A 24,651-nucleotide genomic window follows, 5' to 3' on the forward strand; every position below is an offset into this window, starting at 1 on the left:
CTACACACACACACACACACACACACACACACACACACACACACACACACACACACACACACACACACACACACACACACACACACACACACACACACACACACACACACACACACGCGCAAGCCTAAGATGAGAACAATCTCCTGGCCTTTTACTGTATTACGTGAAGCTCTCACTCATAACAGCCCACCACCACCTCCCCCCACCCATTTCATCTGTGCAATGACCCCCTCACCTCAGCTAAACACCATCACACTGCAGGAGGTCGCATTCTATCAGAGCCTCAGTGGACTGCTATGGCAGTGATAAGCGACGCTCTACTGGAAAATCTTTAGCTTATTAGCTTCACTGCCACCTTTACAAAGAGCTCATTTGCTAGTGTCCGCGTACTGCGTTCCGTTGGCCATTATTATTGATGTGATAAGTGCAAACGAGTAGTCCAGTACACATACAGTACACACGCATACACCCGCAAGTGCATAGGGCATTCTATATGCGCACACACACACACACACACACACACACACACACACACACACACACACACACACACACACACACACACACACACACACACACACACACACACACACACACACACACACACTAACCTCACACGCACATCAGTCACGCATGCACACGCATACATAAAGTGCTTACTGCATACTGTACACACACACACACACACACACACACACGCGCACACGCACTAACCATCAATTTGCAGCCCATTGCACAGCTGGACGGCGTTTCCATGGCGAACATCCTGCCGCCTGAATCGTCTGCTGATGAAGGGACAGAAGGAAAAAGAAGGAAGCAGAGAGTGAATAAAGCCTGTTTCATACTTTATACTAGGCTTAACCATGGTGGATGAGAAGAAACGGGAGGGACATGACATGAAAAATAATGGGAGAGTCATGTGTGAGGGGGGGTACAGATAAACAGACAGACAGACAGACAGAGGAAAAAGAAAGAGAGGAGTGAAGTGAGAGACGATCACAGGAATACTAATACATATTACATAACAGCTTGACTGCCTTATCTGTGGTGTTTTGGTTCAGAGCCTTATTTTTCAGAGCCTTATTGTTATAAATGTGTGTTATAATAGAGAGGGAGAGGGGGGGGGGGAGAAGGGCGGTAAGGTGCTAACAGCTGACATATAGGGATTGGCCATCTGACACCTCACTCAACAAAGTGATGTGCATGCATGTTGTGCATGGTTGTTGGCATGAATACACATTTAAGCAAGCTTGTGTGCGTGTCTGCACATACATTATGCATATTTCGGAGTACAGTATCTGCAGGCCTCCGTACGTGTGTGTGTGTGTGTGTGTGTGTGTGTGCGTGTGTGTGTGTGTGCGCGTGCATACTGTACCTCTTGGTGTACACCCCTGCAGGGTAGTAGCGTGAGCATGTGATGCCGTCCCAGGCGCAGTAGGGGTCTCTGGCCAGGCAGCAGTCGGCACACTCTGATCCGTACAAGTCACACTGATGCAGCCTGACCTGGGCCACGCCCACCTCTGAGCCCACATACAGCTGTTGCTGTGGACCACCACAACATACATGGACGCATGACATTTGAGACCCAACTGGGTTTTGCCCTTCATATTTTGTAGTTACAGCGGTAACCAAACTTTTTCCGGAACAGGGCCCACTTGAAAATCTTAAAAGCTTTTGTGGCCCACCCACCCGTATGACCATTTAACACGGCAGCTGTTAAGTGTTCAGATGGGTCAGACGGTCAGATGGCCAGATGAGTGTTAAGTGTTCAGATGGGTATTAAATGATCCTATGGGTGGGACCGCATGCATTGTTTTCAGAGCATGTTTACTTTAATGATCAATCAGTTGATTGTGTTCCGGCTTGGATCATTGGAACCAATGTAGTACACTTTACGTTCTTATTTATGATTTATTTATTGTTTTGGTTTGTTTTGGCAATTATTTGGAGGTCCACTTGCAATACCCTCACGGCCCACCAGTGGGCCCCGCCCATCCCATAGGTTGGGAATCACTGTTGTAGTATTTGAGTGATAGTTTATGACATTTTCCTGGGGTGTTGGGGTGCTGTTATTTTGATGCTAAATGCTCTTCCCTCTGTTGTCGTTACTGCTTTTCTGAGCTGTCCCCTCATAGTTAAATAATCTAGTTCTCATGCAATCCAGTTCTCATGCAACCAACTAATCGATTAGTTGGCACATTTCTAGATTATTCGACATTTCTCTTTAGTTGAAAACAGCCCTACAACCAATACTATTTTGTGTACACTGTAACTGTATAGTCATGAATAATGAGTTGCATACAGCCCTGGCTTAACGGAAGGGCTTTAGGTGCTGAAGCACAGGGCACCAACCTTGGGGGGGGGGGCACCAAACAGTGTGGAGAAAGTGAAAGAAGACAAAACTATCACCAAAAAGCGCTGACATTTTTGCACCCCCACCCCCGCTGACAAAACGGTCCCGGGGGACACCAAATCGGGTCCAAGCACCGGGCACCACGAAGGCTTAAGCCGGCCCTGGTTACATAAGCATGGGATGGGGGGGGGGGGGCATCATCATCATCAATATCATTACTATCAATAGCAATTTATCATCTATTTACCCTGTGTGACTTTCTAACTATGCTGAATGATTCCAATCACACTACAGAGACATGAATGAACAAACAGGAAGGTTCATCATTATGTTGATGCAACACAATGAAAAGCTGTTGCACTATTACCACCATGTGGCTGGCAAGAGAACTGCAGTGGAGCAACGCAACAGAAGTAATTGTAATGCCAGCAGGTCCTTACCCTTTTAGATGATATAATCATTTCGGTCACTGGCACGGGCACCTAAAAAAGATGAAAGGTGAATCAAAGATTCATAAGGTAATACAAGGAGGAACATTAATAGAGCCTTTATGCGTTATCAATGTCAGCGGGCTAATGACGGATAGTTCAAATGCTACAAAACACAGAAGAACTGAACAATCTAAACAGATAAAGTGTCTGTCAGATGATGGCTTTCTGTGAAGTTTCTACCTATCAACCAGTCAATCAATCCCGCTATCAATCAACCGACCAACTGACTGCCTGACCGACCGATCAACAAAAATATATAGCTATTGAAATATATATTTTAGCTGTGAGGTGTTCAGATATCTAAACCTTTTTGTCTGTTTGTTTTTCGTTTGTTTGTTTTTTTGTCATGCAGTCACTCTCTGTACGTCTGTTAAATGTTTGAACAAACTGGACTTCTTTATCGGCATCAATGTGTAGCTTATTATGTAAGTTTTAGGAAACATACTTTGAATACTTGCAGCTCCTCCAGCAGCACCTCTTCCACAGTGTCTGTGTCTTTACTGTAGATGGTGATCACTTTCAACACCACAGAGTCATCTGGTAGAGAGAAGAAAGGAGTATCACATCTGCTCCTGTGTTCATACTGACACGCAGTCAAATGATTATCTAGCATTCCGTTCATCTCATCATTAACCACCTAAGCCCTATGTACTTTGTTGTATGACAGCTAGTGGAAATAGCAGCTCTGTCATGCTGACAGACTGCTTATTCATTTGTATTATAGCTGGCTTTGGTTGATTCCTTTTAGATTTTTGTGCATGCATGCTTTTCTTTATTATTTCATTTTGAGTTGCAATGCTTTGGAAGCCAGTCTATAGTGGCAGTGTCAGTTCAGCATTGAGGACTCCAATTGGACAAGTGAGTGGAACAGGTGCAGGGCATGCCATGAGCTAATGACTCTATTGCAGGCTGCTATTGGTGCTGGGCTGGAAGGCTCTTCTTATTTAAGGGCCACTGTTGGAGAGCGAGGCAGATTTGCCCTGGCTACGGTAAAGCACATACAAGGCCAGAGGAGGAAGAACCTGGACTCAAATGGAAACATACTGGACCCCCCCCCCCCACTCATTGGAAAGGGAAGTAGATGCACAAGACACTTTATTCTGCTGTGATTGGATTTTAGACACTGGAACCTATGGTATTTAATGACTCTGCATCTTACATTTTTAATGGCTTAACGACCCCCTTTCCCCATTGGACTTTGGATTTATGCATTCCCTTCCTACGCCCCTGCCCCATTCCACTGCTCTGCATTTATTAATATTAGGTTGCATAAAAGAACATTGACTTTGGACTTCTTGCCTCACTGTGTGGTTTTGTGTGGTGTTTTCCCATTTATGGTCACTGTTTATAGAACCGAAGCCTTTGGCTTATTTGATTGTTCACACTATTGTGTCTACAAGCTCACAACCTGTTGCTCTGTGAGCTGTTTTAGAATATCTGAACAATAAAATAGGGCTTAAGTGTTTAAACTGTTACTAATTTTACCTGGGACCCCCCCCCCCAAGGACCCCTGGTGGTCCCGGTAACCCACTTTTTAGACCCAGTGGACATTGAGGATTAGGGGGTTGGGAATTACAACCCTACATAATTCTGTGTTCACCGGTGCCAATGTAGAGTACGTGGTAGTGTCCGTCCTGGGCCTGGACGCGGTCCACGGCGATCTGGGTCAGCCGCCTCCTGCCCGGCTCCGTTTGCAGCAGGACGGGCCGGCGGTGGAGGGGAAGCACCGGGCGATACATGACGGGATGGGAACGCACGAAACGCAACACCTCGTCGGGGAACTCCTTCGAGCTGGAGAAGCCGCCCCCGTTCACCTTACTAGCACACTGCAGAGAGAATGAGAGAGAGAGAGAGATGGAGGGGAGAGGAACAAGTGAGTGAGAGAGAGAAAACAAGGTGGGCAAATAATAAATAATAATGATAATAAACTTTATTTATATAGCACCTTTCATGACATAAATGCAGCTATGAGTGCTTCACAGAGCAAAACGCACAAAACAAAAAATTATAAAATAAAAAATAAAACAGTGGCAACAGACAAAAAAGACATGAATAACAACACAGAGATTTAGAAGAGAAAAAATCAACTAAAAGCAAGAGTGAATAAATAAGTCTTGAGCTGTACTTTAAAACTGTCCACAGAGGGTGTAATGGAAGTTTATTCCAAGCCGTCGGACCGTAGAAGCAGAATGCTGCTTCGGCGTGTTTTTTATATGACATTTCAGGCACTTTGAGTAGGCCAGCACTAGAAGACCTGAGGGGGCGGTTTGGAACGTATCTAGGGAGGAGGTCATAGAGGTAGGAGGGTGCCAGACCATTGAGAGCTTTATAAACAAGTAAAAGAAATCCTAAAAACGCGGTCCAAAGAGGAAGGAAGTAAGGGAAAAGGAGAAAGCGGGAGGGAGGAGAAAGCAGGTTGGCTTGACATGTGTTTTGTCTGGCTCAGTCTGTCCTCGTGTGACCTGCTGAGCCAGCTTACAACGGTGCTGACATTCAATGGCGCTGTCCTACATAGTCTCTACACTCGCTCTCTCAAAGGGCACCTGCTCTCGACACAGAACATTGGAGAGTGCGGGGAATACATAATGTCAGCTCACTGAGCTATAGGGATCGGAAACGATTTAATCGGTTTTGGGCAGTGGTGGAAAAAGTACTCAATTGTTTTACTTACCATTTTGATAGTATTGGTATCAAAATGTACTTAAAAGTACCAAAAGTAGAAAGTACTCATTATGCAGAATGTCTCTTTTCACAAGTTTTCACAAATCTTTTGAAAATAGCAGATCTACAAGCTCACAATGCGACGCATTGTGAGCTTGTAGATCGTCTATTTTCAAATGGCCGAAATGTAAATAGGGCTGAAGAGGTTAATGTATGTTTTGTAATAATCAAAATCTACAAAGTAACTAGTAACTAAAGTTTTCAAATAATTGTAGTGGTGTAAAAGTACAATATTTGCCTCTGAGATGTAGTGGAGTAGAAGTAAAAGTATTGGAAATTGGAAATACTCAAGTAAAGTACAAATACTTAGTTACTTAGTTACTTTACACCGCTGGTTTTGGGTCATGTTTGATCATAATTCAGACTCACAGATCCAGGCCGAGGATAGGGGACCTTGTCTTCGTATGGGGTCCAGTGGTGCTCTGGTCTCTCCCGGTGAGCAAACGGGCCGTTAAAGGCCGCCCGGATGTCATCCATGTGATAGACACACACGGCGTAGCCTTTGAAAACGGCACTGCAAGAGACAGGCTCTGTCATTGTTGATCTGAACGCAAGAGAGTTGCATGTAAAGGATAAGGTGCATGTTGTTATGCTGCATGTTACCCCCAGCTCACCTGGTTGTGCTGAAAAGGCCAAATATTTCTGGGTTCTTTTCGTCCTTGCTTTTGAGCACATAAACATCCTCTGAAATGCACAACACATGGGAGAGAGATTATTACGAATACATAAACATCCTCTGAAATGCACAACACATAGGAGAGAGATTATTACGAATACATAAACATCCTCTGAAATGCACAACACATAGGAGAGAGATTATTACGAATATCAGTTGCCCATGACAAATGTCCTATTTTGAGTCAAATACCTATACAAAAAGAACCAATAAACTAATAAAACACTCTTATAGTTCCATACTATGTTGGGCAGATTTTCTTTTTTTTTTCATAATGAAATTGACAAGAAATTGTATTGGACACATTTTGAAAATCCATTCTTTTAATACCCAGAAAGTGTCTATTCATAGACTTGGACGCATTATTCAAACTGCAAAATGTAATATCATTAACGGCTAACGTTCTTAACCCATTTAGACCCGAGACCGATTCTAAAAACGCCTTCTAAATCCAGTTTTCTTAAAAACTTAAAATATTTATTCAAAAATTACAAAAAAAAATATGTTGCTATATACTGTACATAGCAACAACTAGCCCAAAAGGGGTTTCCGGATTGAAAGGTAATAACCCCAAAGGGGGTTCCCGGTCTAAATGAGTTAAACAAAATCTTACGGCCCCAACAAAATTGTTAAAGCTCCCTTTTCCAAGAGCTCCCTTTTCCAAGGACTCCCTACACACAGCCCTACCCAGCTCGTCAAAGTGTGTGTCGATGCCGTTGGGCCCGGCCACGGAGCAGATGAGACGGGTTTTCAGGAAGGAGCTCCATCTATTCACCAGCATCCTCTGGCCCCCTTGATCATTCTAACAGAGAGGGTATAGATATTGTTTATGATTATGCTATTTAACAAGTTTACAAAGTGTTTTACAGAAAATAGCGATGCAAAAAACAAGTCCACAGGACTGTTTTGGTGCTATCCTCTTTTAGCCTTAATGTCTTACTGTAGCACGTTCTGTTTACATTTCTGACTAATCAAGTATTCTATCAATCAAAAATACAATTTATGTCAGTAAACAAACTTCTTGCAGTGGTTTTCACAGAGGGGGGCTGTGGTCCCCAAGCCACACTCCAGTGGCGGCCAATGACGTTTTTTGAGCTTTTTAGTACACAGCCCAGAGGCTATGGATATTTACATTTTTGAGGTCCTTGGCATGGTCTGTAAACCGCTGACTTATGGAGTCTAATATATCTGCTGGCCCCGGGAGCAGTATGGGTTGGCGCCTCAGCCTGTGTCTTCCGTGAGGAAGAAGCCCACAAACCCACAGTGAGGCCTTTAAGGAGGAGCCTGCAGTACCACCAAGACACCATCACGCCGGAGTGAAATGTTTGGAACGGGAGGAGTCTGGTGCAACGCTCAGGTCCTGGACCTGGTGAGACGAAGGAGGGGCCCGGACAGGAGGCCATCCACAGAGCCTAGTCCCTCCACGTACCAGAGCCTCCCCCGGTCCCGGCAGAGTAGTTCCGGAGAAGCGGACTGACTTTACTGTGGGTAGCTACTGGGACTTAAGTCGGGGCTTGATCAACCCCGGCTGGGTCACCTGGGCGAGGGTGTATGTTGTTGCGAGACCCAAAACACCCGTCGACCCCAGGCTACAACACTGATGATACGTCCCAGGTGCATCCACGTGATGTTTTTTTATTTATATATCTGCTGGCCATTTTTTGTGTAGTTGGAAATATATTGAGTACATTTTCTATTCTGCAGAAAAAAAGGGATTACAGTATATCCACAGTCTTACCGCACAGACCCGCCCCACGCGGGTATAGACGCCTTTTTTCACCCCCTCAGCGTCCATCTCTCGCTCGGTGAAGAAAAAGTAAACCTTATCATCATCCCTGTCGTCGTTGTCAGGAATGACTGCTGACCCAACAAACTTAGGCTCTGGGGAGAAAGAAATGCCGTAGTGAATATACGTGTAATGAATGATTCAACACATTGGAAGTGAATGACAGCCAAGATAGCCGTGGCATACTAAGTATAACCTTTTCTGCTAATCCTCCATAATGAGTGTTTAGCATGTGTTGCCATTACCAGCTTTACAAACACAAGCAAATGTTAAGTCTTCTCCCCCAAAAGCGCCTGTAAACAAGTGAACTACGGATCAGGATGATTGCAACTAAACTATGATGTCTGTACTGGTACAGGCAGTATTTGTATTACTTATGAATTAAAGTATAGCCTACTTCCAACGGTTTTTAGCTCCTTGGAAAGATAGGTTGAATGGATTGATGTAAAAGAAATCAACCGGCAAATCATAAGACCTTAACTGGGACCAGAATTGGAAGATGAAAATAGTCATTATCCTGTGATTATTCAGTACAATGCATCATTTTGCAAGGCATGTCTACGTAATTAACGTGAAACATCAGCACAATGCTGGGGATTTACTTTCAGGCATGTGATCATGTCAAATTCAAGAGCTAGCAGGTTTGGGGAGAGTACACTCTCCATAACAAGGTTTAATTTAGACTATAAATAAGCACATTTCACGTGTATAAGTGCTCTATAAATAGTAATTAGTAACCCAGTTGCTTACTTAGCTTTTAGGTGTCATAGCCTCAGAGTTTCAAAGGGGTTTAATCATGTAACCCCATGGCTACTTGAACTATAGCATAATAATCTCTGGGGAGAAGTTAGAACAATAGCCGAAAATAGCCAAGCTCTAGTAACTCTGATCTACAGTATAAGCTGTGAGCTTATAGATTGGGCAATTTTTGGCAAAGAGATTTAGTGTAGAGGGGATGAAAAGCGGACCAAGTACAGAGCCAACTAAGCATATAGGGTATGTCAAGTATGTAAGTCACAGGAGGATTTTGTTTGTTTGGGATCATCATTAGACCTCAGGGTCTACTCTAGACCAGTGGTTTTCAACCTTTTTCATGCCAAGGACCCCTAAATTGATATACATTTGGCCACAGACCCCCATTTGAAAATGTTTGGTTCCAGGGAGCCGCAGAAGCAAAGATATCATTTAATCTTCGCTTTAAAAAATATTAATATTCAAATATATGCACACTTTTTCAAGGTTTTTCAAAAATAGCAGATCTACAAGCTATGAGCTTGTAGATCTGCTATTTTTGAATAGCCAAAGCTAAGTGGTTAAAATGATTGTGACGCTATGTTAACTAATTTCGCTGGGGACGCCCTGGAACCCCCTCAAGGACCACTGGTGGTCCCCGGACCACTGGTTGAGAACCACTGGTCTAGACAGTACTAGTCTGTAGAGAGAAGCACTGACCACTGAGCTGCTGCCGGTCATCTCTCTCTGTCCGCGTGTACGTCTGGTTGTTCAGGCGACACAGCGCTCCATCGTTCTCCCAGTAGTCTGTGTACAGGCCAATGTACAGCTCTCCTCCTGCACACACACACACACACACACACACACACACACACACACACACACACACACACACACACACACACACACACACACACACACACACACACACACACACACACACACACAGGTAGTAATGGTGAGATGATGAACTGAGAAGAAAAAAGTCCAGAAGATGGCAGTATTTCTCAAAGTAGCAGCTACAGTAGGCCTACAGAGCAGAATAAATCAGCAAACGTCCACAAAGATATTTTGAAAACAAACATGGTTTACCAATGTGATCTCATAAGTAACGTGTCACTTTTAATATTTGTTACTGAATTAAAAAGCTGGAAACGAATGGAAACAGATGATACGCTGAGGCGGCCGCGACCCGATGGGAATTGGACGAAAGAAAAAGAAGACTGAATTTAACAGCCATACAGTACAATAAGCAGTACCATGCCCATTCAAAATGAATAGGCGTTATGTCCTCTAAGATATCTGAGATACATATTTGATACATGTTATTTAGTTAATTGTATGATAAAATAACATGATGATTTCATGAGCCATCCTCCATCTCTCCTTTTGTTTGTAGTTCAGTCACAATGCACCTAACCTGGTGTCTAACCTTAGAGGTACATACAGTATTATTCACAATGTGGTTCAACTGTACTAATCTCCATTGATTTGCATGCGCATGTCCCTCACAAATCCATAGTATCACTATGTTACCGTGCATTCAGTTTAATGCTTAAGTTTATCTGTCATATGGCAGAGCCGTGTGACAAAATAGCAGATATATAAGCTCATAATCTAATCGCTATGCAATATTTTCACTATTTCTTAAAAGATTTAGACAATTCTTGACAATTTTCGGCTATCATGACATGTCCAAAATAGGGAGCAGGTTGAAAGTGGTTCGTAGTGTCTTACTGGAGAGTGTGGAGGTACAGGGGCTGTTGGGGTCGTACGGGCACCGGCCTCGCCCGCTCTCAATGCTCTCCTCCTCCAGAACAAACAGCCTGTCCTGAGGACAGAACATTGTCAGAACGCACAACACACAGAGATACACAGGCACAGAGATGCTCACACGCAGACGGAACACACAGATTATGACCGATGAATACTTGCATCCCCTTAACCCTAATTCGTACCATACCATAACCTCACCCCTACATTCCAAACCTCTATACCTTGACGGCCGACTGTGAACTCAACTCGAAGGTCTACACCCTTGAATAGACAATTAAAAAGTGATCAACCTCCTAGTCTTGACAAAACATTGGTGGTCCTCACAAAGTTGTTAAAGACGCACGCACACATGCACGCACGCGCACAGACACACACTTTCTACAGACAGACACGTCTATGTTTACCCTCGCTTCAACATTTTCAGATAGGCGTACCCCAGGAGGTGATGGAGAGATACAGATAGGAGAGAGAGACAGAGAGAGACGGAGAGAGAGGGACAGAATATGTGAAAGTGATGGATGAGAGTTGGGCGAGAAGATAGATGAGACGGGGAGTGATGGATGACCAATTGAAGGAGTGTTGTCCTTAATGTGTAAACCCCAGATCTGCTCTGCTCTTATCCTCTCTACAGAGTTCACTGCCTCCTGATCCGACCTGCCATGCACAGCGGGGAGCAGACAGACACACACACACACACACACACACACACACACACACACACACACACACACACACACACACACACAGCTGTGCACACTATTCAGGTACGCAGACAGTGGAGAACACAAGTTTGCACACTCACACGCACGCACACCCCTAACCACAGACTTGAAACGTACACGCACGCACACACACCTAGCACAGACACAAACATACAGACATGTGCACAAAGCACTAACTCACATTCGCGCCCTGCGCACACACACGCACACACATGCACCCCTAAACTCCCTATAGAAACGCAGCCCTTTAAATGGTGTGCCCACCGCAGTGTTTATGAGTGTCAGCAGGAGATCAGAGGAGATGTCTCATATTGATTTATGAGTAGCCATGGAACCCCCGCTGTGTCCAAGCCAAAAACCCTGTGTACGCCTGTACCACAATTCACTACAGTCTGCTTTAACATCATCCATCATCTGCCTGTGATCTATATAAACCCACACAGGATTCACAGAAGAACACTTCACACAGCACTGTTGGTGTACATGAAATGTAAATGTAGTTAGTGGGAAAGCAAGCTGTGCCTTTTCCTCTTGAGATATAATAAAACACATGTGACCACAGTGGTCTGTAATTATTTTACACATTTTGCACGGCACACAATTAGGTCAGATTAACCACTTAAACCCTATAAACTTGGTTGTAACTCAAATTGCAAACTGCAAGCTCACAATGCATCGTAATGGGATGCGTTGTGAGCTAGCTTGTAGATTTGCCATTTTCGTTTGATGTCCGCCTATTTATGCTCAATGTTTGCCTATTATGGCATGCGCATAACATTGACGCTAGGGTTTATGTGGTTAATAAATGTGTGTGCATCAATTTTACATAATAAATACCCTAACAACAACAGCAACAATTGATGGTGGGTACTGGGTATTGTTCCTTAGTGCCCCACGCAAAGTTCAAACCAGTCTGGCAAAGTTCTTGTAGTGTGGCAAAATGGTAATTCTAGGCTACAGTAAGTATAATATCCTACACTATGAGGAGTGTCATTCTAAAATGAGATAGCCTAAGCCACTATTTAAAAATAAAATGACACCTCCTCCCAAAATGATAGATGCTTTCATGAGACTAAGGCACATTTTGGCTTCCATTTTGGGTTCCAATTACCGTTAATCCTTGGCTTTAGAAAATAGCTGTTTTCAAGGGGAAAGAATGATGTTTGTGAGATGTGCCAATGAATCTTAAATAGAAAAACATAGAAAAAAGAAGAAATGCATTTTGGATTGACATTCCTCAAATGTAATGTAATGATTGTAATGATTATGTAATATTTGACCACAGTTAGTTCTGACCTGACATCGTGATTCGCTGAGAGGCATTCTGATGAGTGCAAATATCTCCCAGTGACAGCGCTCCAAACGCAGCCACCATATTTACTTTTCCTGTAACCTTTAACCTAGTAACGAAGACATGTTTCTTTTTTTCTTTTTTTTCTTCTAATCATAAATCATCAATACTATAATTTACACAATCAGTGTGTGTGTTTGTGTGTCTGTGTCACACAAAATGTGTCCCTGGCATAACTCGGTGTGCAGAGCCGAAAGGCAGCAACTATTTCCCTGAACCGAAAAAAATCACGAATATCTGTATCTGTCAGCCGGGAGATCGTATGCATCGGCTTCCTTGATTGGCCAACCCGAACCGTCGGCTTCGCGGATTGGCGGAGCGTCACGTTTGTGTCACCAAGCCAGTATAAGACCCTGATTGGCTAACCCGACCCATCTGCTTAACTGATTGGCCAAGCTTCGCCTAACGTGTGAGCCGCATAGCGTTATAGTTCCCGACATGCATGGTCCCAAATAGGCCGGCGCCCTTTGGGTCTAACGAATAATAAAGGAACTGTGGTGTAATCCAATACACTTGAGGTCATGCTATAGCATAATATTGCCGATAATATCGCTGATCTATGACCACAGGACACTAGCCAATATTGCAACAACACTCCTTTTCATCATGTATTATAAACACGTACAACACGGCAGCAGAGCACATTGGAACGCTTTACAGCCAGCTGCAGCTCTCTGGTCCAGTGTTGTCCAGGCCAGGGCTGTAAACATTCCATTGATATGAGTGATGGAGCAGTGGTGTGGCTGTTTCTGTTTGGAAGGTGTGATGGGCTTTTGAACGAGCAGAGCAGAGCTGTGGAATGCAGGGCGAAAAGCATTCTGCGTGTGCTCTGGCTCTCTGAAAACACCACAGAGATACACACGCCCAGGGAGCTGTTCACTGTAAACATCTGGCAGATACCTTTCACAATCTCACTTTATATGCAAGCACACACACACACACACACACACACACACACACACACACACACACACACACACACACACACAGACACACACCTGACCTCGCAGTATAGGGGCAACACAGTGTGTCTTGGAGTGCCTCTGTTCTGTTCTGTGTACAAGGAGAGCCAGGCTGTTTTTTTTTTTCTGTCCAGATTATCTAGAGCCAAACAAACATACTGCTACTCCCTACGAGGACGTAAACAGATTATTTATTCTCTCTCTGCCACACTCCATCCGTCTTGCGCTCTCCCTCTCCATTGGTGATCGGTCTTGTCTCCTTTTCTCCTCACTCCCTCTCCTTTTCTCCCCCCCTCTCCTTTTTCTGTCGTTTCCTCTCTAAATCCCCCCCTCTCCCTATACCTCCCTCTCTGTTTCTCATCTCCTTCTCTCTAGGAGACACCACACTCCCTGAGGTGCTCTGGCGAGGACTGTAGTTGCACTGACAGTGCAGGAAAGTGCAAACTTTGCTAAGAAAACTGTTGAGAAAGTTCTAGAAATCTATAGAGCACAACGACACCATGTTATTTTCATTTTGAAAAAGTTGTTGCACATAAGTACGTATACACCATAAGTCTGAATTTGGACATTCCCCTTTGTTTCTTAATAGTATGTACATATATTCTGTTTTTTTATTTCAGTACTAATTCCTATGAATTTGGTATTGGTCCCCCTATAGCGGAGTGTTGTAAGCTGTGTTCTTTTTGGTAGAACCAACCAATGGGTTCCACCTTCAATGTTCTTCTTAGGTGTGTTTCTTAACCTTTTTCATGTTTTGGAAGACGATGTGTACAGTATGCATTCCATTGCTTTTGCGTTGAAATAGGAACTGGACAAACCGGGCTCACATGTTGAAGCCAGGGACATTCAGTCAGTCAATCAGTCTCACCTGTCCTGTGTGTCCCACCCTGACCAGGCCACAGGTGGGGTTAAAGGCTCCTGTCCCACAGGCTAATAGGTGGGTCTGGTTGTACTGCTGCAAGACCTTGATGTAGTTAGCACACTCTGGCTGTATGGAGGGAGAGAGAGAGAGAGAGAGAATGTATGAGATACGACAAGAGTATTCACAGAATTCTCCTCGTCAGTGTCAATTTAACTCTGAAGAGTTTAGAAATGTGGTGGTCTTATTTGGTTCCATTTGTACACCCTTTTGAGTTAAATTAACACTTAGGATTTTACTGTGTTCTATTGTTTGTGCATCACTAATCTCTCAAGACAGATTTTCAATTAGCAATGAAAAACTGTCTTTTAAATTAATGGGTTCCCAGATTGGTGCATAATTAACCATTGTTCAGTCATTGTTTAATCAACTATTGTTCATTGTAATACAACTTATATAGGACGGACATTTCATAAACACTTTGGCAATAGGTCATTTTTTGAAAGAATGGAAAAATGGAAATGATCGAGAGGGATGAACCCATGGTGAAAAGGGAGATGAGGAATAGAAAGGGTAAACAACAGGATAAGAGGTTTTAATTAAGGAAATGAAGAATGGTCGGGGTTTTACTGCACCGTCCATAGCACCATTACATCAATAGGTTGAGCCAAGGTTAATGAGAACTAGTGTGCGGTATGCTAATCGATAGCATAGCGGTGACAGAGCCTATTGAATTATGTCCGCATATAAATGGGCCGAGTGTTACCTTCTCCCTGCCCTTGTTCAGACATTCCTCTACTTGAGTCTCAGTGCTGGCCCAGTGGATCTGAGGAGAGAACACAGTTTATCCTTTTATTTACACAAACCGTTTGACTTTGAAGGCAAATAGAAAAACAAGAAAAAGTGTGGTATTTTTTTCACTTTTTACTGTAATGTTACAGCACTGTTTGTAATGGCTGTCTTAGCTTTATTTTATGTTGAGTGCACCAGTATGCAGACTATGCACCCATGTACACACATAAACATCTGGAATACCTTTGCATCTGTTGTACACACACACACACACACACACACACAGACGCACGCACGCACGCACGCACACACGCGTACGCGTGCATGTGAACACACACATGCACGCACGCTTTCTCGCACGCACGCTTTCTCGCACGCACGCACGCACGCACGCACGCACGCACGCACGCACGCACGCACGCACGCACGCACGCACGCACGCACGCACGCACGCACGCACGCACACACACACACACACACACACACACACACACACACACACACACACACACACACACACACACACACACACACACACACACACGCACACACGCACACTTACACACTTACACACTTACACACTTACACACTGCACCTCTAACCTCTCTTACTCTCTGCCTCTCCTCTTTATATAATGTAATTCTCTGTCTATCACCTCTATCACCCTGCTGTAACCTCTATCTAACCACTTTTCTCTCTCTCTCTCTCTCTCTCTCTCTGAGTCTCTCTCTGCCCTTTTCTCTCTCATGCAACACACGCAAGCAGGCAAGCACCCGCCCACGCAATCTGTTTGAGTAACCTATTGACCCAGTGAGTGGCAGAGTTCAGTGGTTCCTCACACAGACAGCCAGGTCGTGGCAGAGAGATGAAAACAGGCCTACAGTATATATACCTCTCTGTGGTGCGTGTTGACCCGCTCCAGGCTCAGCGAGTACAGGGAGTTCTTGGCCCCTACGTACAGTCTCTCATGGCCCTCGTCCAGCATCATGGTCTGGGGCTGGAGAGAGGGCCTGGCTCCCTGGAACACCCAGGTCCTGTTCATCTGCCATAGCTCTGCAAACACACACAAACACACAAATTAGATCAGACAGACTGACAGACAGGCCCCAGGAGCTCTTTTTTTGTGTTATCCTTTTTAGCCTAAATGTCCCACTGTACCTCCTGCTGTTTACATTTCTGTCTAATACAGCATTGGTTCTCAAAGTAGGGTCCGGGGACCCCCAGGGGTCCTTGAGGGAGTTCTAGGGGGTCCTCAGCTAAATGATGGATAGTAGGAACCAAATGGACCCTTATGGGTCTGTAACTCTGAGAGTGTACAAATGGAACCAAATGGACCCTAACGGGTCCATTTGGTTCCATTTGTACACTCTCAGAGTAACGGGTTAATTTGGTTCCATTTGTACACTCTCAGAGTTGAATTAACATTGAGTTTACAATATAAATTGGGGTCCCAGAGATAGAAATGCCATTAAATGGGGGTCCGTACTACGTAGCTTAATGCATGTGAAACCGGGGGTCCTTCAAATGAAAATGGTTGAGAATTACTGCTAGAGCAGTAAAAATCTCTTCTCTTATGGGGGTCCCTGGCATTCTTTTCAAATGGGGGTCTGCGGGCTAATAGGTGTCAAGTTGGGGGTCCTTGACATGAAAAAGTTTGAGACCCACTGTAATAAAGTATTCAATCAATCATTCAAGAACAGACAGACAGACAGACGGATGAAATACTTATTTTTACATGGAAAGAGATACTGTATAAAACAAGTCACCTGATTGACACAGTACAGACAAAACTAGCCACTGGCCTCGTATTACAGTAACAGAGCAGGTATTAATTCTGTCTCCCCTGATACTTCCTGAAGGCCTGTTGAAAAGTCGATTCACCTCGATTGCACCTTTCAGTAAAACATTTCTCCTTTAGAATACGTGGGCCTCCCTTTATTTCTCTGCACAGGATTTATTTCTACTTCAGAACGATGTTTTACCCTGCGGACTCTAAAGCGCAGTACTCGCTAAATGTGATCCGTTCCCTCTCCCTTGAAGCGTGTCAAACTCATTTCAGTGTAATGGATAATTTATACTCTTGTCGTACGATGGTGTTGCGAATCTAACCGAGCTTATAACTACGCATCGTGTATGCGACGCCATATATATATATACGACAAAGTCCTTGGCCGCTGGCCATGCGTGGCCAAGGGCGCAGGGCAAACATGTGTTCCTGATCCAGCTCCTCCCTAGAGGGCCACGGGGAGCAACAACAGGGTTATCTGTCCATCGCCACTCTCCTTCCTTATGCCTAGATTATGGTCTGTTGTACAATGGCGTCGCCAGTGGTCTAAAGTAACTAAGTATATTTATATACTAATAAAATAAATATAAATAAAATAAAGTTTATATTTACTCAAGTACTGTACTTAAGTACAATTTTGAGGTATTTTTTACTTTACTGGAGTATTTCCGATTTTCAATACTTTTACTTCTACTCCACTACATCTCAGAGGCAAATGTTGTACTTTTACTCCACTACAATTATTTGAAAACTTTAGTTACTAGTTACTTTGCAGATAAAATCATTTACATTATAAAACGTACATTAACCACTTTAGCCCTATTTTATACCTAGGCTATTTGAAAATAGCCGATCTACAAGCTCACAACGCGTCGCAATGCGACCACTGCACACAATACATTGTGTCCACAATGTGTTGTGACTTGTAGATTTACAGTACGACGAAGCATACTGTAACTCCGACTACTCCTCTGCATCGACCTCCCTCTGACTCCATTCAACAGCTTGTGTTTCTCTGTGTTATGGCATTGTCCAAATGTGTTTTTGTTTGTGGTTTCTATTTGACATTGAAGACATTCCAAGCTATTACATAGGACAACATGATATGTGTGAGGGATAGAATGAACATTGTAAAAGGGAGTGGAACTAACCCATTACAATGAGCGTTCATAGGGATTCGTTATGGGTTTTATACAGTGCATAGTTATGCATGTTTTTCTTTATAACAATCACGGCTATGGAGCATGTCAACAATTTCTATTGTTAAATGCCTCACCGCCTCCCAACGTGTCTATTATTTCCAAATCTTGAGATAGCCGCCGCAAGAAGGCACCCCAGACACTGGAAATGCCCCCAAAAGCCTCTAGGATTTGAACAGAGGTGCATGGGGGATACGATTCCTGGGAAAGATGGTGTGATTAGTGGAAGGGATATTTGATCTCCGCCCCGTAACCTATGGCCCCTGTATCCAGGAGGAAGTGCTTTCATCAGACAGGAAACGGAACCGTCCTCTTTATCAGGCCCAATGGTTGATTTCTTGCCCCGAGGCAGAAAGCGCGTCTCAGCTTTCCCCATCCAAACGTCTGAAGCGCATTAGCGAAAGACAACAGTGAACTAATGCGTGAGATCAGCTGTTACTCGCTGTCAGGCTAACATAATACCATTTGACTTTACAATAAATGGACTGCAAGAAGAGCTTCACATACATTTAACTTTCAGTATTTGCTTCACAATATTGAAAAAAATTCATAGCCTTGTCCGCGGACACACAAACATGCGCACACACGTGCGCACACACACACACACACACACACACACACACACACACACACACACACACACACACACACACACACACACACACACACACACACACACACACACACACACACACACGTGCGCACTCACACACGTACACACACACAAATGCAGTTCCGTCTGTGTGATTGAAGCTGACAGGCTGGTCTTCTGTATCTCTGCCTCTGATGTGAAGCACTGGAGCTGCAGTGCAGAGGGTGAAGGACCTGAACGTAGAGTCGCCCCCCCTAGAGCGGCGCACTTCCCATGGGCCTGCCCTAGCTTAACCCTGTAAGACCGGGAACGCATCTGTGTCATTTTAGATTCCTTTGGCTATTGAATAGCAGATCTACAAGCTCATAGCACGGCACCGAGTGCCGTGATATGAGCTTGTAGATCTGTGTGCAAATCTTTCAATATATATTTTTAAAAGCAAACATTTTTAACTAAAATATTTGCTTCTGGTGGGTCCCTGGAACAAAATATAAATATCAGTGGTTCTATAAAAAAATCATGTCAAGGACCCCCAAAATTATATGTATTTGGCCGCGGACCCCCATCTAAAAAAAATAATGTTCCAGGGACCCCCAGAAGCAAAGATTTTCAGTTACAAATGTTCGCTTTAAAAAAATATATATTCAAAGATTTTCCCAAATGTTCATGATTTTAAAAAAATATAGCAGATCTACAAGCTCATAGTGCAGCACTCGGTACCGCGCTATGAGCTTGTAGATCTGCTATTTTTGAGTAGCCCAAAGTATCAAATAATGGTTAAAGTGGTTGCTTTCCCGGTCTTAATGGGTTAAACCTGTGGGCCCCGGAGGCGCATGGCTGGGTGTCCTTGTGAGAGGGAAAGGGAATGGGATCTGGTATGTGTTAACTGCAGGACCACCGTAATGGCTCACACCAGGGCGTTCTGCACGGGCTCACTGTGATACAATGTCTGCCCATTTGTTCCACTTTCATTGCCAATTTAAACCAGCCAGACAACGCGGAGGGAGAGAGGAAAACACTGGCTACCATCACCTGCCCCACAGCTGTCTCCTTCCTCGGGCAAAACCTCTCCTTAATGCTACGCCAAGCATTTAGCTCGGAGGTTCCCAAACCTTTCCTCGCTATTCCCACAAATAGCCATAGCCCCGGTATTGCAAAATGTCTAAAAAACTAATAAATTACTTAATTCAATGAAAATGATGTAAAAAAAAAATCTATTGTTTGAAAATAATGACTTGCCCAACATAGGGACATCAGGTTGTAAGTGGTCACACTGGTACAATAAATGTATGAATTGAAATTGAAGAGAAATTCTTATTTTTTAACTTTTAACTTTTTTTAATTTAATAAAAACATGTAATTTAATTTTCCTCGCCTTTACAATTGGCCAACCTGCGGACCCCCTGGGGGCCTACGGTCCCCATTTAGAAAACCTGTCTTTTAGCTAACTCAGGTATTAGGGAGGCTAACCCGAAACTCTGGTGATTCAGAGGGTTAATTGTATGATTTGTTATTCCTGCCGTCTGTATATTTTTAGAGAGACGCGATCTCGCAGATAGAGGCCGTGACGTATGTTTTGCCCTATTTGCGCAGTTCATTCACAGCATACAGCCACGGACTCGGTGGCTGGTTCTTGTTTGTTTTAACTGGCATTAGATCTCCACGGAGCGCGGAGAGGGAAGCGTGTTTATTTTGCTGCTGTTAAGATCTTGCTGTTGGTGGAGACAGGTTTGTTTTGGTAGCGTCAGATCTCTGTGCTGGCGAGGTGGCACAGACAGAGCCAGGGATGTGGCAGCGCTGCTGCCAAAGGCCCAGATCAGCTTCCTGTAATTATCTAATCCATGTAGTTAGAGCTTCCTTGGAGCCCCCACACAGACACACGGGCGTGCACGAGTGTGCGTGTGCCTACACAGATAGCCAGCCCCCCACGCTCCACACACTCATAGCCGACACTTTTTTTTACTGTATCTCTCTCTCTCTGGGATTTGAATAGAGAGCACTATGTCATTATGTCCTTGTACCTCTCTAAAGGTGTTAGGGAAACCATCAGCTTGTCTCTTCATGTGGAGCCAGAGAGTCACTGGCTCTCGCCGCCATGACGATGACAGACTGAGACGCCTATTGAGAGTGATGGAGTGAACAATTGTTCGACCAAACCCATTTTCCGCACGGTCCTCACCCTGTTCGGGCCTTAATGAGGAGTGACAGCGAGCATTGCGTGTACAAATACAACCACTCACACCAGGATTCACACGCATATGCTCAGACACGCTTGGTTGGGCGTGCGCACACGTGTGCGTGCACACACGTGAGAGCACACACACACACACACACACACACACACACACACACACACACACACTTTGACAGCCGCTCTTGTTCGTGTGCATGCGAGTGTAATCCATAAGGTGCACTTCACCTTGGAATGCCTGGTGTGACACTCACTTGGACAGAGGATGGGAGAGAGCAGGACTCAGCTTGCTTGTGCAGGTGTAGTTAACCACTTAAGCCCTGTGTGCGTGTGGTGAGATTGCAGATCTGCATTTTTCACTCTTTTTGAAATGTTTGCTTTTTTAAATCTTTCGATTCTTTTTAAATATATCTGTCTGTCTGTCTGTGGGGGTGGGAGAGATTCTATTTCACCCACGCAATGTCCTGATTCCTGGGCAATGCTGGGTCCAAATGTCAACAAGCCGATCGAGGCATCACAGATAGTGAATCAGGACATCAAAAAAGCCTTTCTATAAAATTGTTTTAACAGCGATTTAAAAATGTATAATGTGCTGACAAGCCTGATCTCCTCAGGGAAGGCATTCCAGGATGTACTTAGCCCTGATGACAAATAGCCAGCCTTCCCTGTAGTCACCAATCTGGACCAGGAGACAGCCAATGAAGGTGTGTCTGAGGATCTCATGTGACTCCCTGGCACATAAGGGGGTCAAGATTTCGGTGATGCAACCAAGAGCAAAACCACACTCTCCAAAACAAGAACTGAGGCGTTGAGGGACTTGAGGCCGCTCACATTTGAGCAGCGTCCTGCACAAGTTGAAGTTGAGCCATAGTAGTGCACTGCAGTTGTCATAAAGTTAGGTGTGGAATTAGCAGATTTATTTTAAATTCAATAAATCAAAGGTAACGGTAACACATTTCTACCTTAAACAGGTTTACTGTTTTATACAGCTGGGCAATTAATCAGTTATATAACATGCCAGTAACATACAAGGTGATCTGAACATAAATGTTTTACTTTAGAAATCAATTCAGTTATCTGAATATATCTGCAGAAAATTCAATGCAATCCATTTCTTGATAGGAATTACAGTATGGAATCCTTCACACTGGCCAATCTATACCATTATCTGTATAATGGAAAGTTAAGGCTGTGTGTCGTCAGCATAGCAGCGATAAGAATTGTTCCCGGGAAAGCATACAAAGGCACATAAAATATGACCAATAATTGACTCGTTCTGGGGTACTCTTCAGGTCAGATGACGATGATGATGATGATTCATCATCAGTGATGTAAAAAGTTCCAAAATGGTTTGGATTTTCCTTTAACAATAGGTATCGATAGATCTAAAACTGAGGACCGACTTTCCAAAAATAACGTGATGAATAACAATAGTGTATTGTGCACACTCTGATAACACATTATCATAATGGAAGTCTATTAATCAGCTAAATTATAGACAAATGCATTGATAGCGTACACAGCAATCGGAAGGCACTCTAATCATGGCAAGAGGCGTTTATGATTATACAGTCAAGATAAGAAGATTCCTTCCTCTGTGATTATCTAAACCAGTCACAGCCAGAGAGTAGCTGTAGTCACCATTCAGCCTCCTCAGTCAAAGAGGGGATTTCCACCTCTCTCCTCCTTGTCATTCTCGCCATCTGCAGCCAATGAGCATTTTTTACCATCAGCTAAGGGGCTTGAGAGGGGAATGGAGAAGGTGTGCATGGTTCCAACTGTGCTCCTGCACTTCAAATGGAAAAGACGGAGGGAAAAAAAATACTCCCTCAAGACAGACACTTTCATCGGCTGTCTGCCGAGTGCTGAAAGATGCCCGGGGAGATTTGGTGAAGTTAAAATCAAAATAAACTCCTCTGATCCCCTCTTTATCCAAGTATGGAAACGTTGGTTTTCCTTACACCCGGAGACAGCCCGGGGTGTGTGTGTGTGTATGTGTAATGTGCGTTTCTGACTGTACAGTAGGAACTGCTTATCATTTTACCTCCCGGGGAAGAAAACGTTCATGTCAATGTCAAAGAAACACCAAGACAAACGCACTCATAAAACAAGAATGTCAGGAAACGTACAGTAACCACAACCAAAATAAATTTCTTGTAACAATTTGAGCCGTTGCCAGCGCTAACCGCTGACATTTCATGTCAGAATTTTGGCTGCTCGCGACAGACAGTTTCCTAGGCAAACGTATAACTTTACTGAGTAATGGTATTCGTGCTGGACTCGAAACAAAGACAAACACTGAAGTGGGTCAGAGCACAGGGATCAGTAATAAAGGAGTGTGTGTTCGTCTTGGGCCGCTGTGTAAGCCCTTGGGGTTTTGGGGGGTGAGTAGGGAGCTTTGCGGGATGGGGGTGTCATGCCATTATCAGCACGGCCTTGTATTCCCGTACTAGACCCCTGGGTGAGGGGAATGATGTCATTAAGCAAAATGGAAGCCACATGGGGTATCCAAGGCGGCGGCGACAGGAGCGTGTGTGTGTGTGTGTGTGTGTGTGTGTGTGTGTGTGTGTGTGTGTGTGTGTGTGTGTGTGTGTGTGTGTGTGTGTGTGTGTGTGTGTGTGTGTGTGTGTGTGTGTGTGTGTGTGTGTGTGTGTGTGTGTGTGTGTGTGTGTGTGTGAGAGACAGAGGGACTCCTTGAGGTGTAAGAGCTCTGAACAGTGGAACTAAAGTATAATTGTGCTGTACTCTGTGGTATAAATCAGAAAGAGAATCATTAACAGCTGACAGTTGTTATTATGGCTAGCCTGGAGAGATTCAAGTTTCCTCATCAAACCATACACAGTAAGTAGGTGCCAATATAATTGATGGGGTTGCTTATTATTTGACCGACTTTGAGTCCAAACCCTCTCCCCATCTGTTTCAAAGCACATTGTCTCGACCACAAGGCCAAGAAGCGAAACGTACTGCTAAGATGAATTATTATTGAATGAATTATTGATGCATGTTAAGCTCGGTGACTTCCAAACTACACAAAAACATCTAATACTTGAACTGACTAAAGGGCTTTATTATTAATTCCTGTGGTAATTCCATTGCTTGAACATTCTAACTGCTACATTAAATAAATCAACATTTTCTGCACAATTAAACAAGTCAGATATGTCAAGCTGCAACAGCGTCTGCAATGTAACTGTTCATTTACAGTGATATTTTGGCATACACAGCACCTGCAACAGTTGAAGTTTTCTCGCTTTCTCACATTCTCTATGATAGATTACCCCACAATCCTCTTATTACAGTACCTTACCTGTGATTAACCAAAAAAGACTTTCGCTGCTGGATTTTGGGGGGATTTAGTGTGTGGCATTTCCCACATTCCAGATAGTATCTCTCTCTCTCTCTCTCTCTCTCTCTCTCCACTCTCCCGCAGGTTGCCATGGGGATAGCGGAGGATGTAAAGGGACATTATAGTACAGTATACAGTCTGGTAAACACACTGCTTTTTAATGATGAGCTACAGTAAACAACAGTGTTGATTTTGCCGACTAAAACTATGACGAAAAATGTTCGTCGACTACCTATTTTCACTAACGAAGACTAAATAAAAACTAAATAAAAACTATGCTACGATGACTAAAACTAAGACTAAATATATTTACATT

General features: G+C 43.9%; 1 protein-coding gene across 2 annotated transcripts in view; it reads right to left on the bottom strand.

Moving 5' to 3' along the window:
* sema3e (sema domain, immunoglobulin domain (Ig), short basic domain, secreted, (semaphorin) 3E) overlaps positions 1–24,651 on the bottom strand; it is a 38,672-nt gene that overhangs the window by 4,408 nt on the left and 9,613 nt on the right. Inside the window, exons 2-15 of one of the 2 annotated variants that reach the window (XM_084060512.1) lie at positions 16,114–16,274; positions 15,196–15,255; positions 14,439–14,558; positions 10,497–10,590; positions 9,480–9,596; positions 7,980–8,122; positions 6,929–7,043; positions 6,180–6,249; positions 5,935–6,079; positions 4,445–4,670; positions 3,290–3,381; positions 2,794–2,835; positions 1,376–1,542; positions 715–782 (exon numbers count right to left, since the gene is read on the bottom strand). In XM_084060512.1, coding sequence (XP_083916638.1) covers positions 715–782; positions 1,376–1,542; positions 2,794–2,835; positions 3,290–3,381; positions 4,445–4,670; positions 5,935–6,079; positions 6,180–6,249; positions 6,929–7,043; positions 7,980–8,122; positions 9,480–9,596; positions 10,497–10,590; positions 14,439–14,558; positions 15,196–15,255; positions 16,114–16,274 — 1,620 coding nt within the window. Of the gene's footprint in view, positions 1–714; positions 786–1,375; positions 1,543–2,793; positions 2,836–3,289; positions 3,382–4,444; positions 4,671–5,934; positions 6,080–6,179; positions 6,250–6,928; positions 7,044–7,979; positions 8,123–9,479; positions 9,597–10,496; positions 10,591–14,438; positions 14,559–15,195; positions 15,256–16,113; positions 16,275–24,651 lie in introns of both variants that reach the window. The other variant, XM_084060511.1, reaches the window with a different exon arrangement.

This window comes from Gymnoscopelus microlampas (genome assembly GCF_963454915.1).
Source record: "Gymnoscopelus microlampas genome assembly, chromosome: 6".
NCBI lineage: Eukaryota > Metazoa > Chordata > Actinopteri > Myctophiformes > Myctophidae > Gymnoscopelus > Gymnoscopelus microlampas.